At 36.2% G+C, this 24,140-nt stretch overlaps 1 protein-coding gene across 1 annotated transcript in view; it reads left to right on the top strand.

Moving 5' to 3' along the window:
- Positions 1-24,140, top strand: part of mtf1 (metal-regulatory transcription factor 1) — a 29,313-nt gene extending 5,173 nt beyond the window's left edge. The window contains exons 3-11 of the mRNA XM_059339720.1: positions 8,995-9,233; positions 12,744-12,875; positions 14,064-14,137; positions 15,260-15,393; positions 17,195-17,272; positions 18,110-18,212; positions 18,298-18,959; positions 20,357-20,423; positions 22,909-24,140. Coding sequence (XP_059195703.1) covers positions 8,995-9,233; positions 12,744-12,875; positions 14,064-14,137; positions 15,260-15,393; positions 17,195-17,272; positions 18,110-18,212; positions 18,298-18,959; positions 20,357-20,423; positions 22,909-23,420 — 2,001 coding nt within the window. The 3' untranslated portion in view covers positions 23,421-24,140. The remainder of the gene's footprint in view (positions 1-8,994; positions 9,234-12,743; positions 12,876-14,063; positions 14,138-15,259; positions 15,394-17,194; positions 17,273-18,109; positions 18,213-18,297; positions 18,960-20,356; positions 20,424-22,908) is intronic.

Here is a 24,140-nt window from a genome sequence, read left to right as displayed (position 1 = left end):
TGATATGCATTTTTTTTTTTTAACCATAAAAAAAAATACCGATATTATCGTGAACGATACGATATGGCACACCCCTATCTGAGGGAAATGATCTCGCTGCATGGACAGATAATTTACCTTGACAAGATTTCTTAAATTAAGATTTTACAGGTGCATTTAAGCTTTTCTGGCACCTTTTTTTTTTTTTTAGCAAAAGCTGTGGTAAATTATTTCATTCCTGTAAAACTGTTCTGACACAAAGATTCTTCATATGAAGTATTCAGTCGGATAGTGATTTATTATGGAAGTAATGTCATTACAATTCCAAGCACTTTTCAATTCTTGGCAAAACATGGCATCAAGTGTTTTTTAAGGATTTCCAGCACCTGTACGAAACCTGTATTTAAAGGAAGAGGAAATTACATGCACTGCAAAAAATGTGTGTCTAAAAACCAGGTGAAAACACTAAATCTGAGGGAAATGAATCTTGCTGCATGGACAGATAATTTACCTTGACAAGATTTCTTAAAATGATTAAATCTAGAAATAAGCATTAACAATCTTAATTCATTAAGTCTTGGACCGAGCAGAGTGCACTGACAATTATTTGTTTTTTACCAGGATAAGAAAAACTTTTTGTCTTTTTTTGTCTTTTTTGTGTCTTTTTTTGGTCATTTTTTGTGTTCTTTTGGCCACAAAATGACCAAAAAAGACAAAAAAAATGATTTAGAAGTGTTAGATAATTTATCTTGTTTTAAGAGTTAATTTCTTATGTTAAGCATTCAACATGCTTATTTCTAAATGTGATAATATTAATTTAAGAAATCGTGTCAAGTGAAATTATCTGTCCATGCAGCAAGATCATTTCCCTCAGATTTAGTGTTTTTATCTTGTTTTTAGACACACCTTTTTTGCAGTGTAAACATGTAGTTTTAATGTTTTATATGTTGTTTGGTTATTGCCGGCTGGACAAAACAGTCCTTTAAAACCAATCATTAGTTCTCTATAGTGAAGAGTTCTTAGTTTCCCCGTACGTTTCCCTCGGATTTAGTGTTTTTATCTTGTTTTTAGACCTTTTTTGCAGTGAACGTTTAGTCCAAACACAGGCGCAAACTGATTTAAATAATAATAAGATTCTTCTTGCATCAAGGTTTCGTGCTTCTTTTCACATATTCATTATCACACTAGTTACAACACAGTTGAGGGTAGAATGTGGTCAGCTATTGTTGCTGAAATAAGGCTTGGTTTTGTTTGATTAATGCTGAAGAAATAGCTCGGTTTGGTTTGTGGAGGCTCTACCAATCATTCCAGCACATTTCTCAAGACAGCTGCAGATGGTTTAAAGATTAGCCTAGCATGTCTAGTGGCCTTTACAAACTGCAAGGTGCATTATGAAAAAAAAAGTATAGCAAGCTTTATTATTTCATGCATTTATTTCATTTCCTTTGGAACAATTTACCCTTGCACCTCAGGCAGGCCTCCTCACTGTCCGCTTTTAAAAGTCATCTTAAAACCCATTTTTATTCACTGGCTTTTAACTCAACATGAGCCTCATTCTGTTCATTGTGGTTTTTAAAAGTTAAAATTAATTTTTACCGTTTTTTACCCAGCATGAGACTCGCACTGTTTTAGTTGTTTTTATTTGTTCTCTGTTTTTATTGTTGGTCTGTCCTGTTGTTGGCCATGTACAGCACTTTGTATCAGCTGTGGCTGTTTTAACCCATTTAGGCCTAAAACGCCTGTAAAAAATGCTTGTAAAATGTGAAAATGCCCCTAAAACCTGAAGTTTTTCTGGAAATTCAACAGAAGTGTCAACGCTTCCTACTAAATAATAGATTTTTCAGCCTCGTAGCAGATAGAAATGAAATTCAAAAAGTGACAACAACATGCGCCATTTGTAAATATTTTTCAAGAAAGCGACTGGAGACAAATCTAGTGACTTTTCCTGGTGTCATTGGAGACTTTTTCTGGTATTGTTGGAGACTTTCCCTGATGTTATTGGAGACTTTTTCCGATGTTGGAGACTTTCCCCGATGTTATTGGAGACTTTTTCCGATGTTGGAGACTTTTTCTGGTATTATAGGAGACTTTTTCTGATGGTGTTGTTGGAGACTTTTCTGATATTATTGGAGACTTTTCTGATGTTGTTGGAGACTTTTTCTGATGTTGTTGGAGACTTTTCTGATGTTGTTGGAGACTTTTTCTGATGTTGTTGGAGACTTTTCTGATGTTGTTGGAGACTTTTTCTGGTGTTATACGAGACTTTCCCCGATGTTATTGGAGACTTTTTCCGATGTTGTTGGAGATTTTTCTGATATTATTGGAGACTTTTTCTAGTGTTGTTGGAGACTTTTTCTGATGTTGTTTGAGACTTTTTCTGATGTTATACGAGACTTTTCCCGGTGTTATTGGAGACTTTTTCTGATGTTATACGAGACTTTTCCCGGTGTTATTGGAGACTTTTTCCTGTGTTATTGGAGACTTTTTCTAGTGTTATTGGAGACTTTTTCTGATGTTGTTGGAGACTTTTTCTGGTGTTATACGAGACTTTTCCCGGTGTTATTGGAGACTTTTTCCTGTGTTATTGGAGACTTTTTTCTGGTATTATTGGAGACTCCTTACTGTTCTTAAGGAGCCGTGGGGGTCGGGTGTGGCCTGAGACTTTCACGGTGGCCACTTTTCCCCATAGTGGAAACCAGACTTTTGTTTGTTTGTGTCGACTCAGTTGTGTGCACTGAGAAAACAATATTTTTTTTATTTCAATTGTAGACCACACTGCCATCAAAAGGAGAAGGCCATTGAAGTTGTGGATGAATACACATTTCTATGGACACTAATAGAAATATAGTGGTTTTTTTATTTTATTTTTTATTTTGAGAGTTAGTTGGGAGTTGAGACTTTTTCTTGTCTTCAAGTAAAAAGCAACTGCACAGAGAATGAACATTTCCTGCAACAGCAAAATGTTGCAACACTGTTCTGATAATGACTCTGAGTCACAAGAAAGTGCCAAACAGTTCTTGGAGATGTTTCACATCCTCTTTTGATGTGACAATTATTTGTTGTCATGAGGTCCAGGGCACAGGGTGATGTCTTTGTGAAGGGACATGCCTGTAAGGCTTTTATTACCCAGCAGCATGACACCAGTAAACAAACACACTCTGAAATACGACACTATCTGTGTGTGTGTGGAGGTTGACCAGTATTTGTGGGTGTTGCTGCTGTGTGTTTGTTTCATCTGTATGTAATGGATTGTCTTGATCACTATCATTGTACTTGCATTGTTGGTTGTTTTTTATCTCTATTGTTGTCTTTGTTATTATGTAATGGTTATGATGGTTACCACAGGCACATAATGAAGTTCCAAGAGGACAATAAACTTAGTCATTCATGATACTGATGATACTTCATTATCCATAAACTCAAGTGCACGTACGCCACTAAATTAAGCTCCACCTTGCTTCTTTGTCAAAGATTATTTTGATTTAGGTCAGGGGTCGGCAACCTTCACTAACTAAAGAGCCATTGTTGGCAAAAAAAAATGAGAAAAAAATATCAAAATGGAGCCGCAAACCATATTTTGAGCCTTACTATGAAGATGAAACAGCCTACCAAGTCTAAATAAACCTACCCATAATACTGATAGGTCATAATGTACTGAATATATGTAAAAATATCTTTAAAAATGTGAAATATCTTTCAAGTACCATTTGAGAATGCACTATTTAAATCTGTGAGTGCACACACTAAAAACTGTTCCTGTTGTTTGTTTAAAAGTAGTGCAATAAAAATACAGATGTTTTCCCTAACATGATGAATAATACTGATTAATAATCGTGATAACAGTATTGATCAAAATAATCATGATTATCATTTTTGCCATAATTGTGCAGCCCTACTCTGGGGAATTTTTCTCGTCGCTGGAAGGCTTCCAGAGTTTGCTGCTGCGGCTCGTCCTTCTTTTTCCCTTTTGTTTTGTAGAAAATTTGTCGCAATTGGCCCGCGGGCCGCGAATTTGAGACCCATGCTATAGCCTATAATCTGAAATGAAGAGCGCTCCGCCTGCGTCTTCTTGTTTCTGAGATGTTTCTTGTTGCTCTACCCTGTATCTTCTTACTGGAGGGAGTTTTTCTAATTCCTAGTGGATGTGAGGGCTCCTGAAGTATTTGTGGTTGATGGTTGATGATTTTTGTGAGCTTCCTTTTGCTCCTAGCCCCTAGATTCCCATACCAGTATGTTTAATGAGATTAGAAAACTACTTTTACTTGTTAAAAGTGTGATACCATTGCTGGTGGTATGGTTAAGTGAAATTGCCCCTTTTAGTATGGAAGTACTCATCTAAAACATGCCATTTACAACCGTTGAAAGGTCCTGGAAAAGCTTGGTTGCAGCACAGCGCCACTATTTTAACCCTTTCATGCACAACATGGGTCTAAAGCAGGGGTCTCAAACTCAAATAACCTGGGGGCCGCTGGAGGCAGTATCAAAATGACCAAAAAAAGACACAAAACTAAAAAAAAAGACACAAAATGACCAAAATACACACAAAATTACTAAAAAAAAGGACACAAAATTATTAAAATAGACACAAAATTACAAAAAAGACCCAAAATGACCCAAAAAAGACCCAAAATGACCCCAAAAATACACAAAATTACCAAAAAAGACTCAAAATTATTTAAAAAAGACACAAAAGTATTAAAAATGACAAAAAATGACCCCAAAAAGACACAAAATTACCAAAAAAGACACAGAATTATTTAAAAAAAGACACAAAATGACCCAAAAAAGATACAAAATTAATTAAAAAAAGACACAAAATGACCCAAAAAAGACAGAATTACTAAAAAAGACACAAAATTATTTTAAAAAGACACAAAATTATTAAAAAAAGACACAAAATTATTAAAAAAGACACAAAATTATTTAAAAAGACACAGAATGACCAAAAAAAGTAATTAAAGGAACCTTACACACACAACACGTTAAAGTCCCATTCATATAAAACTCACATTAAACTTTCATATCAAGGTGGGGGCCACAAAATATCGTCACAAGGGACACAATTGGGCCGCGAGTTTGAGACCCATGGTCTAAAGTGTTGTTCTGTATCTTTGCAATAAATTAATTTCATCATTCAGTATTGCAGGTTTTCCTCAAATAGCTTGTCTTTGATCATCATACATCCTAATTTTTTTTTTCATTTCTTACTTTTTGAATAATTTTTTTTTTATCACTACGCTTCTAATTAACAAGGTTAGCATATCACCAATGTAAAACCTGCCAAAGAAGACACAAATATTAACTATCCTATTTTGTTAAATTGGTGTTTTTTCCAATGGAAATTATTATTTGGTGGCTCTAATAAGTCTCAAATGTTAAAATATGTGTTTTTCCGATGTAATCTGGTGGTTCTAACAACTCTTTTACAGTTAAACCTTCAAAATAAGACAAACATAGTTACACATATACTCAAATTGTTAATTTAGTGAATCACTTTTTGTATCACTACGCTTCTAATGCACTAGGTCATTTTTGACCCATGTGTGTAAACTTGATGTAATGATACAAAAACTATTTTTCTTCATAAAGTATGAAAGGAAAAATTGATATAATGATCTGTTGTAATAAAAAAAAAAAGATACTCAAACACACAGCCAGCATGAAATAACATGGGGAATGAATGCAGGTCTTTTTTGACCCATGTTGTCCATCAGAAGGTGTTTATATGTTGGGCATCAAAGTCATCATAATGTGCCAGAGCTTAACGGAGCGAACCAGTAAATCGATGACTAATTTAATAAATGACGTGGTATCTGATCGGTGCCTGGACTCCAGTACTCAACGATACCGATGCAGCATTTTGGGCAGTATCGGTATAATAGCAATACAAGCAGTAAAAGTATAATTTCCGATACTGGTATCTGAATCGGAACAACTCTAAAATCAACATGATCTCACAGAAATCCGTGAAATAGCCACGGATTTCGCTTAACTCAAAATCCGTGGAATAGCCACGGATTCGCTCAAATTTCCGTGAAACTGACACGGATTTCGCTACAATGCAAGTTAATGACAGTCATATCCCGTGGCTATTCCAACATACAAAGTGATTATGTACATTCACTGAGTGAATATTTAGAAAATAAAACATATTTCTCGCTAGAAATGTGATCAAAATCCATTTTTATGCAGAAACTAAGTCAAAATATTGATTTTTCACTAAAAATGAGAGAACTGTCCGCCATGTTTTTTGTTCTGACCGCTGGGACCTTGAAAGTCACGTGACTTGGAACAAACCAATAGCCACGGGATATGACTGTCATTAACTTGCATTGTAGCGAAATCCGTGTCAGTTTCACGGAAATTTGAGCGAATCCGTGGCTATTCCACGGATTTTGAGTTAAGCAATATCCGTGGCTATTTCACGGATTTCTGTGAGACCATGTTGCTAAAATACACTCGCATAACTGTATAGTTTGTGATGGAGTGGACTTTTTCCACTATGCATGTGGGAGACAAAAACACCCAACGCTCTCTGACAATGATTGAAGCGACTGTGGAGAAGAGTCACGACGGTGTGGGAGATGAATCCAGCACTCAGCTACAAGATCTATCAGGCCTCCTACGGTGCTTTACATGGATGTTTGCTTGACAAATGATCTCTCCCACATTGTTGTTAAACTCAGAATGAATAGACTTAGATTACCCATCACTCACATTAGTCTTTGTTGGACTGAAATGAAATTTAATCAGCGTTATATCACTTTCACTGTTTGTAAAACAGCTAAAAAAGCAGGTTTTATCCTTTTCATGGTATGAATAGGTGTGATGGAGAATGCGTTCTGAAGTTAAGCATCAAGACTGTAAGGATGAATACATACTGAGTATAATTCACTGTAAGGAGTTTTTTAATGCAGTTCAAAACCTTATTTGAATACGACATCAGGTCTGTCATAAAAAAAATAATTTCAGATGTTGGAAACTCTGCCGCAATTTACCAAAACTCTTACGAAACCAATATCTAAGTTTTCAGAAACAGACCTTATTACTTTTTTTCCCCCAAAAAATACATTACAATAAAAAAGAAGATGTAAACAGACACAAAATGACCAAAAAAAGACTCAAGATTACCAAAAAAAGACACAAGAAGACCAAAAAAGTCACACAAAAAGACACAAAAGAGGTAAAATCACAAAAAAGACATAAAAAGACAAAAAAAATTACCAAACAAAAAAGACACAAAAGACAAAAAAAAAAACACCCAAAAAAGTTTTTCTTATCTTGGAATTAAACAAATAATCATCAGGTCACTCTGCTCGGGCCAGTTCATCGCTGCTTGCAGCTTTAATTTATCTGGTTTTAAGAATTAATTTCTTATTTTAAGCGTTCAACATGCTTATTTCTAGATTTAATAATCTTAATTTAAGAAATATTGTCAAGTGAAATTATCTGTCCATGCAGCAAGATCATTTCCCTCAGATTTACTGTTTTTATCTGGTTTTTAGACACTCCCTTTTTGCAAATGTTATCATAGGACTTTTTTATCTCTAATAATCAAGGCAGTGAATTACAAGAATAATATTTTGCTGAGAACGGGATGGCCTACCACAAGCTTTCTTTCTTTTTGACTTTATGTTCGACACAGGCTAGTATTTTTGTGAAGAAGAGAATGAAGTGCTTTTATTCCCGTTGCCCCGGGGCTTTAGTGTGAGCAGAGAGCAGGAGACTGCCACACTGCAGAGGAGATTGGTGCTGTGGAACAGAATTGGATGGGATGTGTTGCAGGGGGGGTTAGTCATCATAGCTGTCCTTTTGTGCTCTTCATGTGCTGACAGGAAGCTGAGTCATGCAGTTCAGCTCCTGTCTGAAAGGTCAAACCAAGTCAGACGGCCACTTCATTGAACGGCCACGCTGCTTATTACTGAGATGACTTAGCAAATTACCTTTTCACTGGCTTCAACACTGTTTCATGGATTTTTAAGAGGGATAATATTATGTTTTTCCTCGGTTTCAGGGTGATTTTGTATCAATTAATCAATCAGTCAGACTTTATTTGTATAGCACTTTTCATACAAGAGAGATGCAACACAAAGTGTTTTACATAAAAAAGGAGAAAGTTATAATAATCATAACAAAACATAGAAACTAGCAAACACCCTCCATCCACCCATCTAATTATAAACAAAGCACAAACTGAGGAAGCTCCATCTCAACGTGGAACAGTGAGGAAACACTGGAGGCAGCTTAGAAATTCATTAGATAAAATAAATAAGAAATAAAGAAAGGTAAGATAAAATAAAAGTAAATAATAGCAATGAAAAGTTTTTTTAAAAAGCTAGATAAAAAAGATAAAAAAACAATATATAAATAATTAAGAAGTAGAGCATGATAATATGTGTATGTATATGTATATATATATATATATATATATACTAATACATAGTAGAAAATAAATAAATAAAAGAGAAGATGTTATAAAACTAAGATGCATGAGCAGAAAAGTCTCTCTCTCTCTCTCTCTCTCTCTCTCTCTCTCTCTCTCTCTCTCTCTCTCTATATATATATATATATATATATATATATATATATATATATATATATATGTATGTATTTATATAGCTATTTTTTATTTTTTACTAATAAATAGTAGCAAATAACTGAATAAATAAAACACTAAGATGCATGAGCAGAAAAGTCTCTAATATGGTTCAAGTAAAAGCCAAATTAAAAAGATAAGTCTTAAGTTTGCTCTGAAAAAATCTTTTTAAAAAAAAGCATTTCTGATGCCCTCAGGTCTTCAGGAGGCTGTTCCACAAACGTTATTGTTCTAACATTTGGTTTTATTAAAAGGCCAGAAGACCTGAGGGTCCTCCAGGGTTCATAGGATCAAAGTAAATCAGATCAATAGGCTGGACTAAGACCATTAAGAGATTTATAAACCAGTAAAAAGAATCTTTTCTGAACACAGAATGTCCAGGGTCTGATATCCCCCTCTTCTTTTCTTTCCTTTACCAGGTGAAGCGCTACCAGTGCATGTTTGAAGGCTGCACCAGGACATACAGCACGGCGGGAAACTTGCGAACACACCAGAAGACGCACCGGGGCGAGTACACGTTCGTGTGCAACCAGTCGGGCTGTGGGAAGGCCTTCCTCACCTCCTACAGCCTCAAGATCCATGTACGTGTTCACACCAAGGAGAAACCCTTCGAGTGTGATGTGCAAGGCTGCGAGAAGGCCTTTAATACGTTATACAGGTACGTCTTTACATGTTGTGGTGTTTCTACTGTTGAGACGATTATCACCACTGTAGCTTCTGCTGGCAGTGTCTAGAAAATGTAGTACAGGGATGGGCAACTGGAGGCCCGGGGGCCGCATACGGCCCGCACCCTCACTTGAAGTGGCCCTCAGTACAATTACATGCATTTGAGCATGAAATCTTGCTTAAAAATGCACAAAATTACTTCTTGCAATTAATGTTGGTCTGCTGTTCTTGCACTGAAAAAAAAGAAATCACAGTAAGTGGTTATTTTTTATTTGCTTCAAACCTTTTGTATTCCTATTTATTCTGTTATACATGCATTTGAGCATGAAATATGTTACGTTATTGCACTGTAAACAAATAGACACAAAATAAACAAATAGACACAAAATGACCAAAAAAGACACAAAATGACCCAAAAAAAAAGACACAGAATGACAAAAAAGACTCAAAATTAACAAAAAATACCTCCAAATGAACAAATAGACAAAAATGACCAGAAAAGACACAAAAAGACAAAAACACGCCAAAAAAAAACCCCCAATGTTATCCTATGGAGAGGCAGGAGTGATGACATCATCAAAAAAAGACACAAAATGACCAAAAAAGACACAAAATGAAAACGACTTGCTACTTGAAAACATGAAATCTTAAAAGTGCAGTGTAAAAATGCACAAAATTACTTCTTGCAATTAATGTTGGTCTGCTGTTCTTGCACTGAAAAAATAAATAAATCACAGTAAGTGGTTATTTTTTATTTGCTTCAAACCTTTTGTATTGCTATTTATACTGTTATACATGCATTTGAGCATGAAATATGTTAAGTTACTGCACGCTCCTATATGTGGCCCTGTGGTAGTGTCCATGAAAAACTGTGCAGCATTTAAGTTGCCCATCCCTGCTGTAGTAGAACCAATAACAATGTTTGTTTACAGTAACTTCCAGTTAAAGCCCCTGCCTACATACTATTTATGTTTTTGTAATGTATGCACAATTGATGTATAATTTACAGCTGTGTTTGTTACAGCTAGGGCTGAAAATGACAACAGAAATAAACAAGTCTGCAGCTCATATTGCAATGTCATGGTGATTCAGTCTGTAATTAACCCTTTGATGCACAACATATAAACACCTTCTAATGCACAACATGACCTGCATTCATTTCCCATGTTATTTCATGCTGGCTGTGTGTTTGAATATCACTGTGTGGATATTACTGTGCTTATTTTTGCTCTCCAGACACTTTAAAACAACGAAAAAGCAAGAAAAGTAGACGCAGGTATATACACAAAATGTAAAATAGCTGATTATTCCAATGGGGTTTGGTGGAAAAACCTGTTTTAACAATTATATTTTTGTAAACATACAAAAATAAACATATTTTTGTATGTTTATTTAGTGTTTGTTATCAGATTTTAGTTGTTAAAAATTGTAACACCATCGCTGTTGGTATGGTTCAGTGAAATCTCCCCCTTTTAGTATGTAAGTACTCGTCTAAAACATGCAACTTACAACCGTTATGTCCTGGAAAAGCTTGAAAATGGACCTTAAAAGTCCTTAAAGTGTTTAAATGTGACCACTGAAAAAGTGTATGAATCCGTGAGAGAGGTGTTTACTTTGTTCAGTTGTTTTCAGTGTCTCACAAGATACTGGAAAAGCTTGAAAAACTGGAAAGTGCTTAAAAATTCTTGAATTTGACCACTGCTGAAGTGTACGAACCCTGAGTTTCAGTCTAGTTTGACAGCTGCCAGGCTTGTTCTCTGTTTGTAGCATTTTCACTGTTCAGATGTTGATGTGTTTTGCTGTGATCTCACGCTGTCCACATCCGAGACCTGTGGTCTGTATTTGTGCGGTTGCTATGGCAACATGTCAGGGATTTGGTGGATCTGTGCCACTGCCATTAACTCTCTTGTCAGGCCAGCCAACCAATGACACACAGGGGTGGATTCTCTTCTCAATAACATTACTTTCTTCTCCTCTCGTCTTCCATTGCCATGCAGACTCTCTCATGTGACCACCCGTGAGAGATTGTTTATTTTGTCCAGTTGTTTTCAGTGTCTCACTAGATTCTGTTGTCATGAATGTGCAACAAACTGTTTTTTTTTTATTTTTTTTTATTAATTCTTCTTTTCAAACCGAAAAGAAAAAAAAACTACAACAGCGTAGGCTAGATGCATATCCGTATACATACACATACTTACATAGACACCAATAAACAGATGTACATACACATATAAACATATAATTTGATTAATTGAATTTTAATCAATTATAACTCCTAGAAATGTAATAGTAGTTACTTGTTCAATTTCTGTGTTATTTATCCTCAGTTTCTTATTTGTGTTGATTTGCCGATTACCAAAAATAATAATTTTTGTCTTACTTAGATTCAATGTCAATTTGTTCTCGTCAAACCACGTCTTTAACATTGAAAGTTCTCTTTCCACCGTATCCGGGAGTTGCTGCAAGTTTTCCCCACAACAAAATTAATTTGTATCATCTGCAAATATAATGAGCTTCAAATTATCACATACTTCACCTATATTATTTATGTACAAAACAAACAGAAAAGGGCCCAACACAGACCCCTGGGGAACCCCACAAGTAATATTCTGTATTTTAGATCTTGTTCCTCGTAGTTCTACATATTGCTTTTCTGTCCTGTAAATAGCTCAATATCCAATCATGCTGTTCCTCTGATTCCATATCTTATCAATTTCTCATCAACAATTTATGCTCTACGGTATCAAATGCTTTCTTCAGATCAATAAACACACCTATTGCATATTCTTTCTTTTCTATTGCTGATGTTATCTTGTATAATGCATGTGTAGTTGTCCTGTTGGTTCTGAATCCATATTGCTGTTCCTACGGTATGTTCTGTTTTGTTATAAAATCCTCTAATCTTTTAATGAATATTTGGTAACGCTTTATATTAAGGTCTTTGTAATGACCATTAATTAACAAGTAATAAGGCCCTTGTAAGTCTTACAAGGTGCTTATTAACATTATTGTGTGTTTATAAGCTTATATAAGTGTTAATAATGGCATTACAAACACCCATGACCCACCCATTATGTCTTTGCCATGCCTTTATTAATCTTATTTTGTTTGCTTATTGATATTAAAATATACTTTATTGTCTCATCTATTATAAGTTAACTATAAGTTAACTATGCTTTTTGCAACTACCGGATCTAAAGCGAGAACAATGTCTTATTACTTGTTAATTAATGGTTATAAAGGACCTTATTATAAAGCGTTACCGAATATTTTTTCTAATATTTTCGACAGCTGTCTTGTAGATAGGCACAACTTTAGCTAATTTCATTATTTGAGGAAATTCACCAGTTATTACCTGTCTGTTCTCTCATATGCTTAAAATAACAGCAACAGGAATGAACACATTTACTGCCAGTGTGTTTGTTTGTTTGTTTGTTTGTTTCTCCATGCGTGTTAATCTCATTGTGTTTTAATAATAAAACCCATTTGATTGTCTCTGCAGACTAAAAGCACACCAGAGACTTCACACAGGCAAGACGTTCAACTGTGAATCAGAGGGATGCACAAAGTACTTTACCACGCTCAGCGACTTGAGGAAGCACATTCGCACTCACACGGGGGAGAAACCGTTCCGGTGAGCATTTCCATTATCACATTATCAACTTTAATCAACCTGTATTAGAAGGTTAAGGATATGTGATATTAATACATACTCACAGGCAGCTCTTGTGGTCTGTTGTAGTGATTGTTTGTCTAAATCAGGGATGGGCAACTTAAATGCTGCAGGGGGCCACAATGTTTTCTAGATGTTGCCCATCTAGACAGTCTTCCTGTTGCATCTCTAGCCCATCATAGGGCATCTAACCAATATACCATAGAGCAGGGGTCTCAAACTCGCGGGACAATTGTGGCCCTTGTGACAATATTTTGTGGCCCCCACCTCGATATGAAAGTTTAATGTGAGTTTTATATGAATGGCACTTTACCTTTTTTAGTGTGTTTTGTGTCTTTTTTGGTAATTTTGTGTCTTTTTTTGTTGTAATTTTGTGTTTTTTTTAAATAATTTTGTGTCTTTTTTTGGGGGGTCATTTTGTGTCTTTTTAATAATTTCGTATCTTTTTTCTTGGTAATTCAGTGTCTTTTTCAGTCATTTTGTGTAATTTAAAATAAAACTAGGCAGTGCCAGCCCCCTGTTAGTTTTGTGTTTACAACGATTGTCCTTCTTCATTCTATGAGACTTAATCAAGTAGTAATACAAAGTAATTCCATACAAAGGGAAGAATGATTGAGTCCAATTTAGTGAAAAACGATTTGGCAAGGTAAATAGGTAGGTTTTGAAAAAGATAAAGTAGCTGAGGGAGAAAAATTATCTTAATAGCACTCACTCTGCCCAGAGATATAAGGAGTGTTTTCCAAAAGTGTATATTGTTTGCTAACTTATTTAACAGGGTGGGGAAACTGGCCTTGTAAAGATCATTATACTTCCTGGTAATTACTATCCCCAAATAAATGAAACTGTCTGATGCTATTCTGAGAGGAAACAGTTTGAGCCAATCTTGATCTAGCTCGCTTTTGCCCCAGTTAATCTTGTACCCCGTTAACTCTATTATTATTATTATTATTATATATATATATATATTAGCTGTGTTTTGGTCAAGCAGAGGCCCAAAACATTCCGTACATTAGTTTCCAATCTTCTATGTATATGATGAGTAATGCTGACTGTTCTAGCATGCCTTTAATGTAGATAAATAGACAAAACACTGTCCATTTGCATCTGATCTTAATCTTTTCTGATGTTTTTTTGTGTCTTTGCCATCAGGTGTGACCACGATGGCTGTGGCAAAGCCTTTGCTGCAAGTCATCACCTAAAAACACACGTACGGACACACACAGGTACATATGGCTGCTTTATGTAACCCTGATTTTTATTTATTTTATTTTAAGGCTTGAACAAGGACGTGTTTGTTTTCCAGCTCTGCCTGATTTGCATTTACATCGTTACCAGTTCCTCCCACACACAGTTATTTGAATAGCCCAATTATTACTCCTGCAGTCAAAAACATTTTTATGTGGTTTTGTTTTATGTCTCTCTTTGAAAAGTCTGAGTAGAAATGTAGTTAAAAGAGCAGTAATTAAAAGGCTATATCCATGCATACTTGTATTGATTGGTCACATAACTCCCCTGATTATTGACGGCTGTCTTCTTGTGCCTGATGGCTTTAAAGACAAGTTTAATGTACACTACCGGTCAAAAGTTTTAGAACACCCCAATTTTTCCAGTTTTTTATTGAAATTCAAGCAGTTCAAGTCAAATGAACAGCTTGAAAGGGTACAAAGGTAAGTGGTGAACTGCCAGAGGTAAATAAAAAAAGGTAAGGTTAACCAAAACTGGAAAATAATGTACATTTCAGAATTATACAAGTAGGCCTATTTCAGGGAACAAGAAATGGGTTAACAACTTAACTCTATGGAGTCTTGGGCTATTTTGTCCATTTTTGAATTCTTTCCATGTCCTTGTAAGTCATTTTGTGTCTTTTTTTGGTCATTTTGTGTCTTTTGGTGTCTTTTTTTGGTCATTTTGTGTCTTTTTTTAGTCCTTTAGTCCAACATAAAATGTGATTTTGAATCTTTTTTTTACTTTCAAAACACTATCATGCTCAATAAAGAATTTTAAATGTTGCAAATGTGCATTCATTTCAGAGTACACTGAGACATTAAACTGCATCATTTTCAATTAAATTCTGGAAAAGTTGGTGTGTTCTAAAACTTTTGACCGGTAGTGTATATTTTTTTAAAGCTGCTCCAGTACTTATTTCCCCACTTGCTGACTTGCTTAATGTATTGTTTTCTTAGTTCAGTGTATCCCATAAAATCTCCTGTTGGATGAAAACAAATGTGAAACATTAGATTCTGTGCTTTGCTATTAAAAGCTAATAATGAAGTGGTAACTACTACGTCGGGTGAAACCAAACGATGTAGCACTGATTCTCTCCTCTCTGTCTACTCGTCCCGTAGGGGAGAAACCATTCAACTGCCCCAGCGACGGCTGTGAGAAGACTTTTAGCAGCCAGTACAGTCTGAAGAGTCACATCCGGGGCCACGACAAGGGCCAGCCCTTCACCGTCACCCTCACCCACCCCATCTCTGAAGTGAGTCACAGCACACAAATGCTCCAACAACATTAGCTTTTCAACGGCTTATGACAGGGGTCTCAAACTCGCGGCCCGCGGGCCAATTGTGGCCCTCGTGACGATATTTTGTGGCCCCCACCTTGATATGAAAGTTTAATGTGAGTTTTATATGAATGGCACTTTACCGGGTTGTGTGTGGAAGGTCCCTTTAATTACTTTTTTTGGTAATTTTGTGTCTTTTTTTACTATTTCGTGTCTTTTTTAAATAATTATGTGTCTTTTTTTGGTAATTTTGTGTCTTTTTTTACTATTTTGTGTCTTTTTTAAATAATTATGTGTCTTTTTTTGGTAATTTTGTGTCTTTTTTTACTATTTTGTGTCTTTTTTAAATAACTATGTGTCTTTTTTTGGTAATTTTGTGTCTTTTTAAAATAATTTTATGTCTTTTTTGCTAATTGTGTCTTTTTTGGTCATTATGTTTCTTTTTAAGTAATTTCATTTTTTTTCTGTAATTTTGTGTCTTTTTTGTAATTTTGTGTCTCTTTTTTGGTCATTTTGTGTCTCTTTTTTGGTCATTTTGTTTATTTTTTCTGTCATTTTGTGTCTTTTTTCTGTCATTTTGTGTCTTTTTGTAATTTTTATGTCTTTTTTTGGTCATTTTGTGTCTTTTAAGTAATTTAGTGTTTTTTCAGTCATTTAGTGTCTTTTTTTTATAGTAATTTTGTGTCTTTTTTGGGTCATTTTGGTACTGCCTCCTGTGGCCCCCAGGTAATTTGAGTTTGAGACCCCTGGCTTATGCTAATATTTGGAGATCAAGGCGGCCGATGGCTGATCTACAGTCATGGAAAAAATGATTAGACCACTCTTGTTTTTGCCAATTAATTGTTCATTTTAATTTCTGGTTCAACTAAAGGTACATTTATTTGGACAAATATAATGATAACAACAAAAATACCTCAAAAGAATCAATTGAGGAGCTGAAATCTAGACATTTTCTTCATAATGATTTTGGTTATTATCAAGAAAACCATGTTAAATGTCTAGATATCAGCTCTTAAATTAAACTCTTATCAGCTATATTTGTTGTTATCATTATATTAGTCCAAACAAATGTACCTTTAGTTGTACCAGGTGTTAAAACTAACAAGAATTTGATTAAAAGGGTGGTCTAATCATTTTTTTCTCTGACTGTATATAATGGCGCTTTCATGCTGATGTTGTTTTTGCACAGTTTAATTATAATATCAGTTGAATATCTGACCTTAAAGCACATTTATCTAACTCAGTTATTGTCTGCATTGCCTCTACCAAAGTAGATCTGCAGTGCACTTAATTTGACATAAAACAGCAAACAGGTAATCAAAACACTACATTTTGTATTAAAGAAATCTATGTAAAAAGATATATGAATGAAAAATAGTTTGAGTTGATAAAATCTTAACTGATTGTGTTAAAAGGCCATATAATATTGTCTCATACTGATCACAGGCCTCTGAATTGAATCAAATGGAAATCGTATGGTAGCAGACATATATCAGTAATATATATATATATATATATATATATATATATATATATATATATTTATATATATTTTTTTATATATATATATTTTATATATATATATATATATATAATCACACAAATAATCAGTATGTTGCATCTTGATCAAACTTTCGATTTACACCCCAGTTCCTTTCAAGTAAAATTATTTTTTTACATTAACATACAGTCTGTGTTGCATTATTTTCCAGTTTCGCTCCACTATCACGGTGCTTGATCCCAGTAGGAAGTTAATCAATTCATCTCTTAATTCCAGGATGCAAATCACTCCCTGTGCCTCAGTGACTTGAGCCTCATCTCAACAGACTCGGAGCTACGAGAGAACCTCCATAACGTAAGTCTGGCCTGGCTTCAGCACTAACCTTTACTGCAAAAAAGGTGTTTAGTCTAAAAACAAGATAAAAACAGTAAATCTGAGGGAAATGATCTTGCTGCATGGACAGATAATTTACCTTGACAAGATTTCTTAAATTAAGATTATTAAATCTAGAAATAAGCATGTTGAACGCTTAAAATAAGAAATTAACTCTTAAAACAAGATAAATTAAAGCTGCCAGCAGTGATGAACTGGCCCGAGCAGAGTGACCTGATGATTATTTGTTTCCTACCAAGATAAGAAAACCTTTAGATTTAGAAGTGTTAGATCATTTATCTTGTTTTAAGAGTTAATTTCTTATTTTAAGCGTTCAACATGCTTATTTCTAGATTTAATAATCTTAATTTAAGAAATCTTGTCAAGGTAAATTATCTGTCCATGCAGCAAGATCATTTCCCTCAGATTTACTGTTTTTATCTTTGTTTTAGACACACCTTTTTTTTGCAGTGTGACAGTTAACAGGCAGTTAAACTTAAAAAACATGTTGCCATGTCTCTACATTGTTAATCAATATGTGGTGTGTGAGAGTCAATATGTGCGTGTGTGTGCATGTCTGTGTATGTGTGCATACAGATGTGTATGTGGGGATGGGAGGGGTGGGTTCTGTCATTTTTATTGTCTGATTTTATTCTTATTTTTTGTAAAGCACTTTGTGTTGCATTTATATGTATGAAAAGCACTATATAAAAGTTTGATTGATATTGATTGATTAAAACAAGAGTTATTGGGTGTGCAGTCTTAATAATAAATGCATTCAATGACTTTACTTAGTGATAAGTTTTAATTTGTTCACAGGCTCAGAATCTGGACCTCAGCAGTGTGACTCCTGTGAAAATCTTTGAGCTCATGTTCCAGAGTCCTGAAAACAGTGTGAGCCAGGACGAAGCCCGTCCCAACGGTGAGTCCTCCTCAGAGCCTGTCAGCTTGGATTTAACTGACTGTTGTTGTTTACTGATGGTAGTTTATTTATTTGTCCTCCTCAGAGAGTCTTGGTGAAGCGTTGAGCCTGGAGACGGTGGCTGACGGCTCCTCTCTCATCTCCTTCTCCCTCCATCACACCTGCTCAGCTGCCTGTTCCCACACAGCTGCCGTCATGGAGGCTCCTCCTCCTCCTGCCCAGAGCTCCTCCTCTCAGGCCTCCTCCTCCACCGCCCCCGCCTCCATCACAGCTACTGTCACCTCCACACAGCCTCCTCCCCCGTTCCTGCAGGTCCCGGGGCCCCAGCAGATCTCAGACGTGCCTGCCCAAGCTGCTGTCGCTGTCCAAGCAGCCAACCACGTGGCCCCGCAGCACTTCGTGGCTCTGCCGCCATCATTCCTGCAGCCGGACGCCGCCGCCGCCGCCCAGACCGCTCCTCTACCGCCAGCCGTCTCCGCTGCTCCTCCAGGAGCTGCAGCACTGACCGCCACAGCTCCAGGCCCCGCCCCCGTCTCTGTTGTTGCAGCCGCTGCAGCAGAAGTTCAACCCGTGCCTTTGGCCACTAACCCCGCCCCCAACCCCGGCCCCGGCCTGGCTCCGCCCCCCGCCACCATCACCATAGCGCCCACGTCCAACCTGCTGCAGCCCGGCCTGGTCATGTCCGACCAGAACCTGCAGTGGATCCTCAGCAGCGCTGCAAACAGCCAGCAGAACCCAGAACAAACGGTGAGTAATGCATACATACACAGTAGGGCTGCACAGTTAATCAGATTTTAATTACTTTTTTTTAATAATTTTGTCTTTTTTAGTAATTTTGAGTCTTTTTTAGTAATTTTGTGTCTTTTTTGGTCATTTTTTGTCTTTTTTGGAATAATTTTGTGTCTTTTTTTGGTCATTTTGTCTTTTTTTTTTATAATTTTGTCTTTTTTGGTAATTCAGTGTTGGTTTTTTTGTCATTTTGTGTCTTAAGTAAGTTAGTGTTTTTCAGTCATTTTGTGTCTTTTTTGGTCATCTTGTGTCTTTTGGGTCATTTTGTCTTTTTTTCGTAATTTTGTGTCTTTTTGAATTGAATTTTAATCGTGATCATGATTTTAGCGGACATGATTAAATTAACCTGATCGTCTGCGATATTTCCATTTTAAAATCCGTCTCTCCTGTAGATCTAATCAACACTTTCTACACCAGTAGTCCTCCAACCACCAGGGGGCAGGGCCGTTTTTCTCCCCTGATAAAAGCCTGGTTGCTGATTGGATAGAACGCTAAGCAGGATGTGACGTAGTACTCGAGGCAACAACAACACGCGCCATTTTCTAAAAGCCTTGATATATTTAGCGTCTTTACACACCCCCTTAGTGACTATTTTTCAAAAAAGGGACTGGCGACAAATCCAGTGACTTTTTCTGGTGTTATTGGAGACTTTTAGTACTCGTTCTTACTTTTCTTAAGGAGCTGCCGGCCCTCGCAGCTCGTTAAGAAGAGTAAGAACGAGTCAAAGTGGAACAGTCCTCCTGCAGCAGTCTCTCCCAGCTGCATAGCCGGAGGGGATGTTAACCCCTTAGCGTCCAGTCTGCAAATTGCTAACAGTTAGCTCTGTAGCAGTACAGTGTGTATGTGCTAACAGGCTAAACACTAAAAACGGACACTAAAAACTGTTGCTATTGTTTGTTTAAAAGTAGTGCAATAAAAATACAGATGTTTTCCTTAACATGATGAATAATCATGATGAATAATCGTGATTATCATTTTGGCCATAATCGTGCAGCCCTAACACACAGCGACACGGTGACTTGATTTATACTCGTCTTGAATTTGTGTTGTGTTCTTGAGTTTAAAAACAAATTCCTTCATGCATGAAATTAGGGATTTCTTCTACTTTGTCTTCTTAGGAGAGAATTTTCCAACAACATGCCATGTACTTGCAAAAACATAATAATAGTCATCAAGAATATGTAAAGTAAACCAGTGGGGATAGCTTGACAGTAAGCATAGCAAAGGAATATGTGTTATCTTTATTATTATTACTTTTAATATAACACAAAACCCTTCAAACCAACAGCATAACGCTCCGACATGCCTCCTGCTTTCTGCCCTACTGATCCGAGGTGTTTAATGTTTGTTCACAGCCACAAGGAGCTCCAAAAGTGGAAAAGGTTTTCTTCACCACAGCCATACCAGTGGGAGGAAACCCTGGTGAGTCAATGAGCAGTTTTCATGTGTTGGACATTAGCCAAAAGTCTGTAATAACATCATGAATGAGTTGTGACATTCAGTGCAGTAGTTAGCTTTAACAGGCTTCATTAAACAGTCGATTGGTGTCTGGAGAGCTACCATAACAAACTGTCAGTGTTTCTGTTTTTTATACAAATGCAGCTCCATAATGTGAGTGTTGGAGCAGTTAAAACAGGGTCTCATTACAAAATGTCATAATAAACTTGACAAGTGAAGGCACAGAAGCAATAACATTCAAAACATTCAACAGATTTATTGGCCTTGTCTCAGTTTGTATATTATCCATATTTTTTTAGGATTTAACCCTCCTGTGGTCCTTTTTGACCCCAAATCATTTTTAACATACCATTAATATGGGTTAACTTTCATAAAATTGCTTGAAATATGAATGAAGCATATGTGCCGCTCTGCATCCTTTATAGATAATATCAATTTCAACTTCCTTCATACATTTTTTTTTTTTTTACGTGTTTTATGCATTTTTATAGCATCCATGGTCCTCGGGAGTCAAAAAGGACCCCATGACATCAGACTGGTTTTAGGACATGTAGAACAATTATTGCCAACTTTTTTTTCACCTTTTAAGGCAACTCAAGACCAACACATTGATATATAATTTTCATATTTTTTTTCATTATTATTGGTCAATTTTAGTCAAATATACAAAATTAGGCCTCATTTCAAGAGAAAAAAAAGTAATAAAACCTGAATATTTTAGTTATAGTTATAGTGAAATAATAAATTCTTGATGGGAATGCACAGAGTAGGTTAAGTCAACTTTTAGTGAAACTTTTTGAAACGTTTTGAAAACATTGTACACTTTTAGATGACAGCAAAAAAAAGTAATGTCATGGGGTCCTTTTTGACCCCTGAGGACCACGGGTGTGATTCTTTTTTTATTTTTGCTGTCATCCAAAAATGAACAATGCCTTCAAAACTCAGTTTCACTAAAAGTTGACATAACTTTCTCTTCCTTATACCTATTTTTACTGTAAAATAGTCAACTTTTAAGACAAACAGAAGCCCTTTTTCAGCTTTGTGAGGGGCATTTTGTGGCGTCTTCTCTTCTTTTTGTTGTTTTCAACACAAACCACTGAGTCACACACTAGAGCAGCTGGAGCCAAAAGCTGCTTCTCCTCCATTTGTAAGTTTTTACTAAGAGCATGATGGGAAAAACTGCTAAAAGAATCTAGTTGTAGTCTTGTAAATAGTTTCCCTGTTAGATTGACAGTCAGTCTAAAATCTCAGTGTGAGACTAAAAACTCTCAACACTTGTCTTTAGATGTGAGCAGGTGTTATACGATAGTTTTCCAGGAGACTTTTCCAAATATTTTCAAAGTTTTTTTTTTAATTTTTAAAAACCTCCTGAAGACCTTCAGAGAGCATCTTCTCTCCTAGCACCACACCATAATCCTCCTCCTTAAAGAATTCTCACTAGCACTTATTGATGCACTAATAGCTCTTATTGTATTATACCTTGATTGTTTGCTTTTTTCTTCCTGTAAGTTGCTTTGGATAAAAGCGTCTGCTAAATGTAAATGTAAAGTCTTCTGATGGTTAGCTAACTAAGCAGCTACACTACTGGTCAAAAGTTTTAGAACACACCAACTTTTCCAGAATTGAATTGAAAATTATGCAGTTTAATGTCTCAGTGTACTCTGAAATTAATGCACATTTGCAACATTTAAAATTCTTTATTGAGCATGATAGTGTTTTGAAAGTTAAAAAAAAGATTCAAAATCACATTTTATGTTGGACTAAAGGACTAAAAAAAGACACAAAATGACCAAAAAAAGACACAAAATGACAAAAAAAAAGACACAAAATGACTAAAAAAAAGAAACAAAATGACCAAAAAAAGACACAACATGACCAAAAAAAGACACAAAATGACTAAAAAAAGACACAAAATGACCAAAAAAAGACACAAAATGACAAAAAAAGACACCAAAAGACTAAAAAAGACACAAAATGACCAAAAAAAGACACAAAATGACTTACAAAGACACGAAAATAATTCAAAAATGGACAAAATAGCCCAAGACTCCATAGAGTTAAGTTGTTAACCCATTTCTTGTTCCCTGAAAAAGGCCTACTTGTATAATTCTGAAATGTACATTATTTTCCAGTTTTGGTTAAGCTTACCTTTTTTTATTTACCTCTGGCAGTTCACCACTTACCTTTGTACCCTTTCAAGCTGTTCATTTGACTTGAACTGCTTGAATTTCAATAAAAAACTGGAAAAATTGGGGTGTTCTAAAACGTTTGACCGGTAGTGTAGTTATTTCTCACAGCCTGTAACTTTATCTTAAGTCTTTCATTTTATAATTTTCCTCTTTATGTGCTTTGCAGGGCATTTGGAAAGCAAAATGTGTTTTTTGTTTTTTTTACTACTTGTCCTTGTTGTTATTGAACTTTAAATTGCGTTGCTCGTTGCTGTTTTCAGGCAACTCGGTGCAACAGATCGGCCTCAGCCTGCCCGTCATCATCATCAAACAGGAGGAGTCCTGCCAGTGCCACTGCTCCTGCAGGGACGCTCCTAAAGACACCAACAGCTCAAAGAGCACCTCCTCCTCCAGCGTCTCCACCCCGGCACAACCACCAGACCCTCCTCCTCCTCCTCCTCCTCTTCCTCCTCCTCCCCCGCCTCCATCACAACCCCTCGATCCTCCACTTCACCCCGCCTCCTCGTCTTCTCAGTGCTGCCTCCCCGAGTCTTCCTCTAAGGTGGGTGAGGTGAGGCTGGAGGCCCCCCCCTCCTCTTCCTCCTCCTCCTCCTCTTCCTCCTCTTCAGCTCAGACTTTCTCCTCCCCCGCCAACCCCCCCTCGTCTGACGGGTTAGCCAACATGGACGTCTCTGACTTCCTGTCGCTGCAGAGCCCCGAGACGGCCGCCAACATCGAGGCTCTGCTGCTGGTTGCCGACGACTTCAACATGGCAACGGACGGCAACCCTTAGAGAGTTGCCGTCTTTTGAGTCTGTTGCTCCCACTCACCCACCCACCCACCCACACCTCCAGTCATTCTGCACAGCGACGCCTCTTCCGTCTCCTTATATAGCATGATGTGTATCAACCCCTGGACCTGCAGCGCATTCTGTTCTCTACGCCATCCTGCAACATTTATACATTTATATATATATATATGTATATATATAAAATATATATATACATATATACGGGTCAGTGACAAATAAGGCAAGGTGTCAAATGGTGTAACCACAAAAAATGATAAATATTAAATACTTAATCCACCTACATTGTATTTAATATTTTTATAAATTAGTGGGCTTATACATATAATTACTTAATTTTAAAAAAACATCTTTTTTTTTTTTTTTTTTTAACATTTCTACATTTACACATTTTCTTCAATATTGAGCAGAACATATTCTAAATACATCCATACATTTTTGTCCGCTTATCCGGGGCCGGGTCGCGGGGGCAGCAGGTTAAGCAACCAATTTTTTTTTTTTTTTTAAGTGTTGACAAATTACGTAAAATTTGTTATATACTATAATGTTGCAATGTAAACGTGGATTGTATTTTTTTTTTTCTCATTTTAGTTCACATTTATTTTCCTGTAAATAATCTGATTTTTATGGGAAGAAAATTACTGGTTACACCAACTGACACTGGGTTAGATCACGTCATTGACCCATATATATGTACATATATAC

This window comes from Centropristis striata, chromosome 8 (genome assembly GCF_030273125.1).
Source record: "Centropristis striata isolate RG_2023a ecotype Rhode Island chromosome 8, C.striata_1.0, whole genome shotgun sequence".
NCBI lineage: Eukaryota > Metazoa > Chordata > Actinopteri > Perciformes > Serranidae > Centropristis > Centropristis striata.
This window is presented reverse-complemented; position numbering and strand designations above follow the sequence as displayed.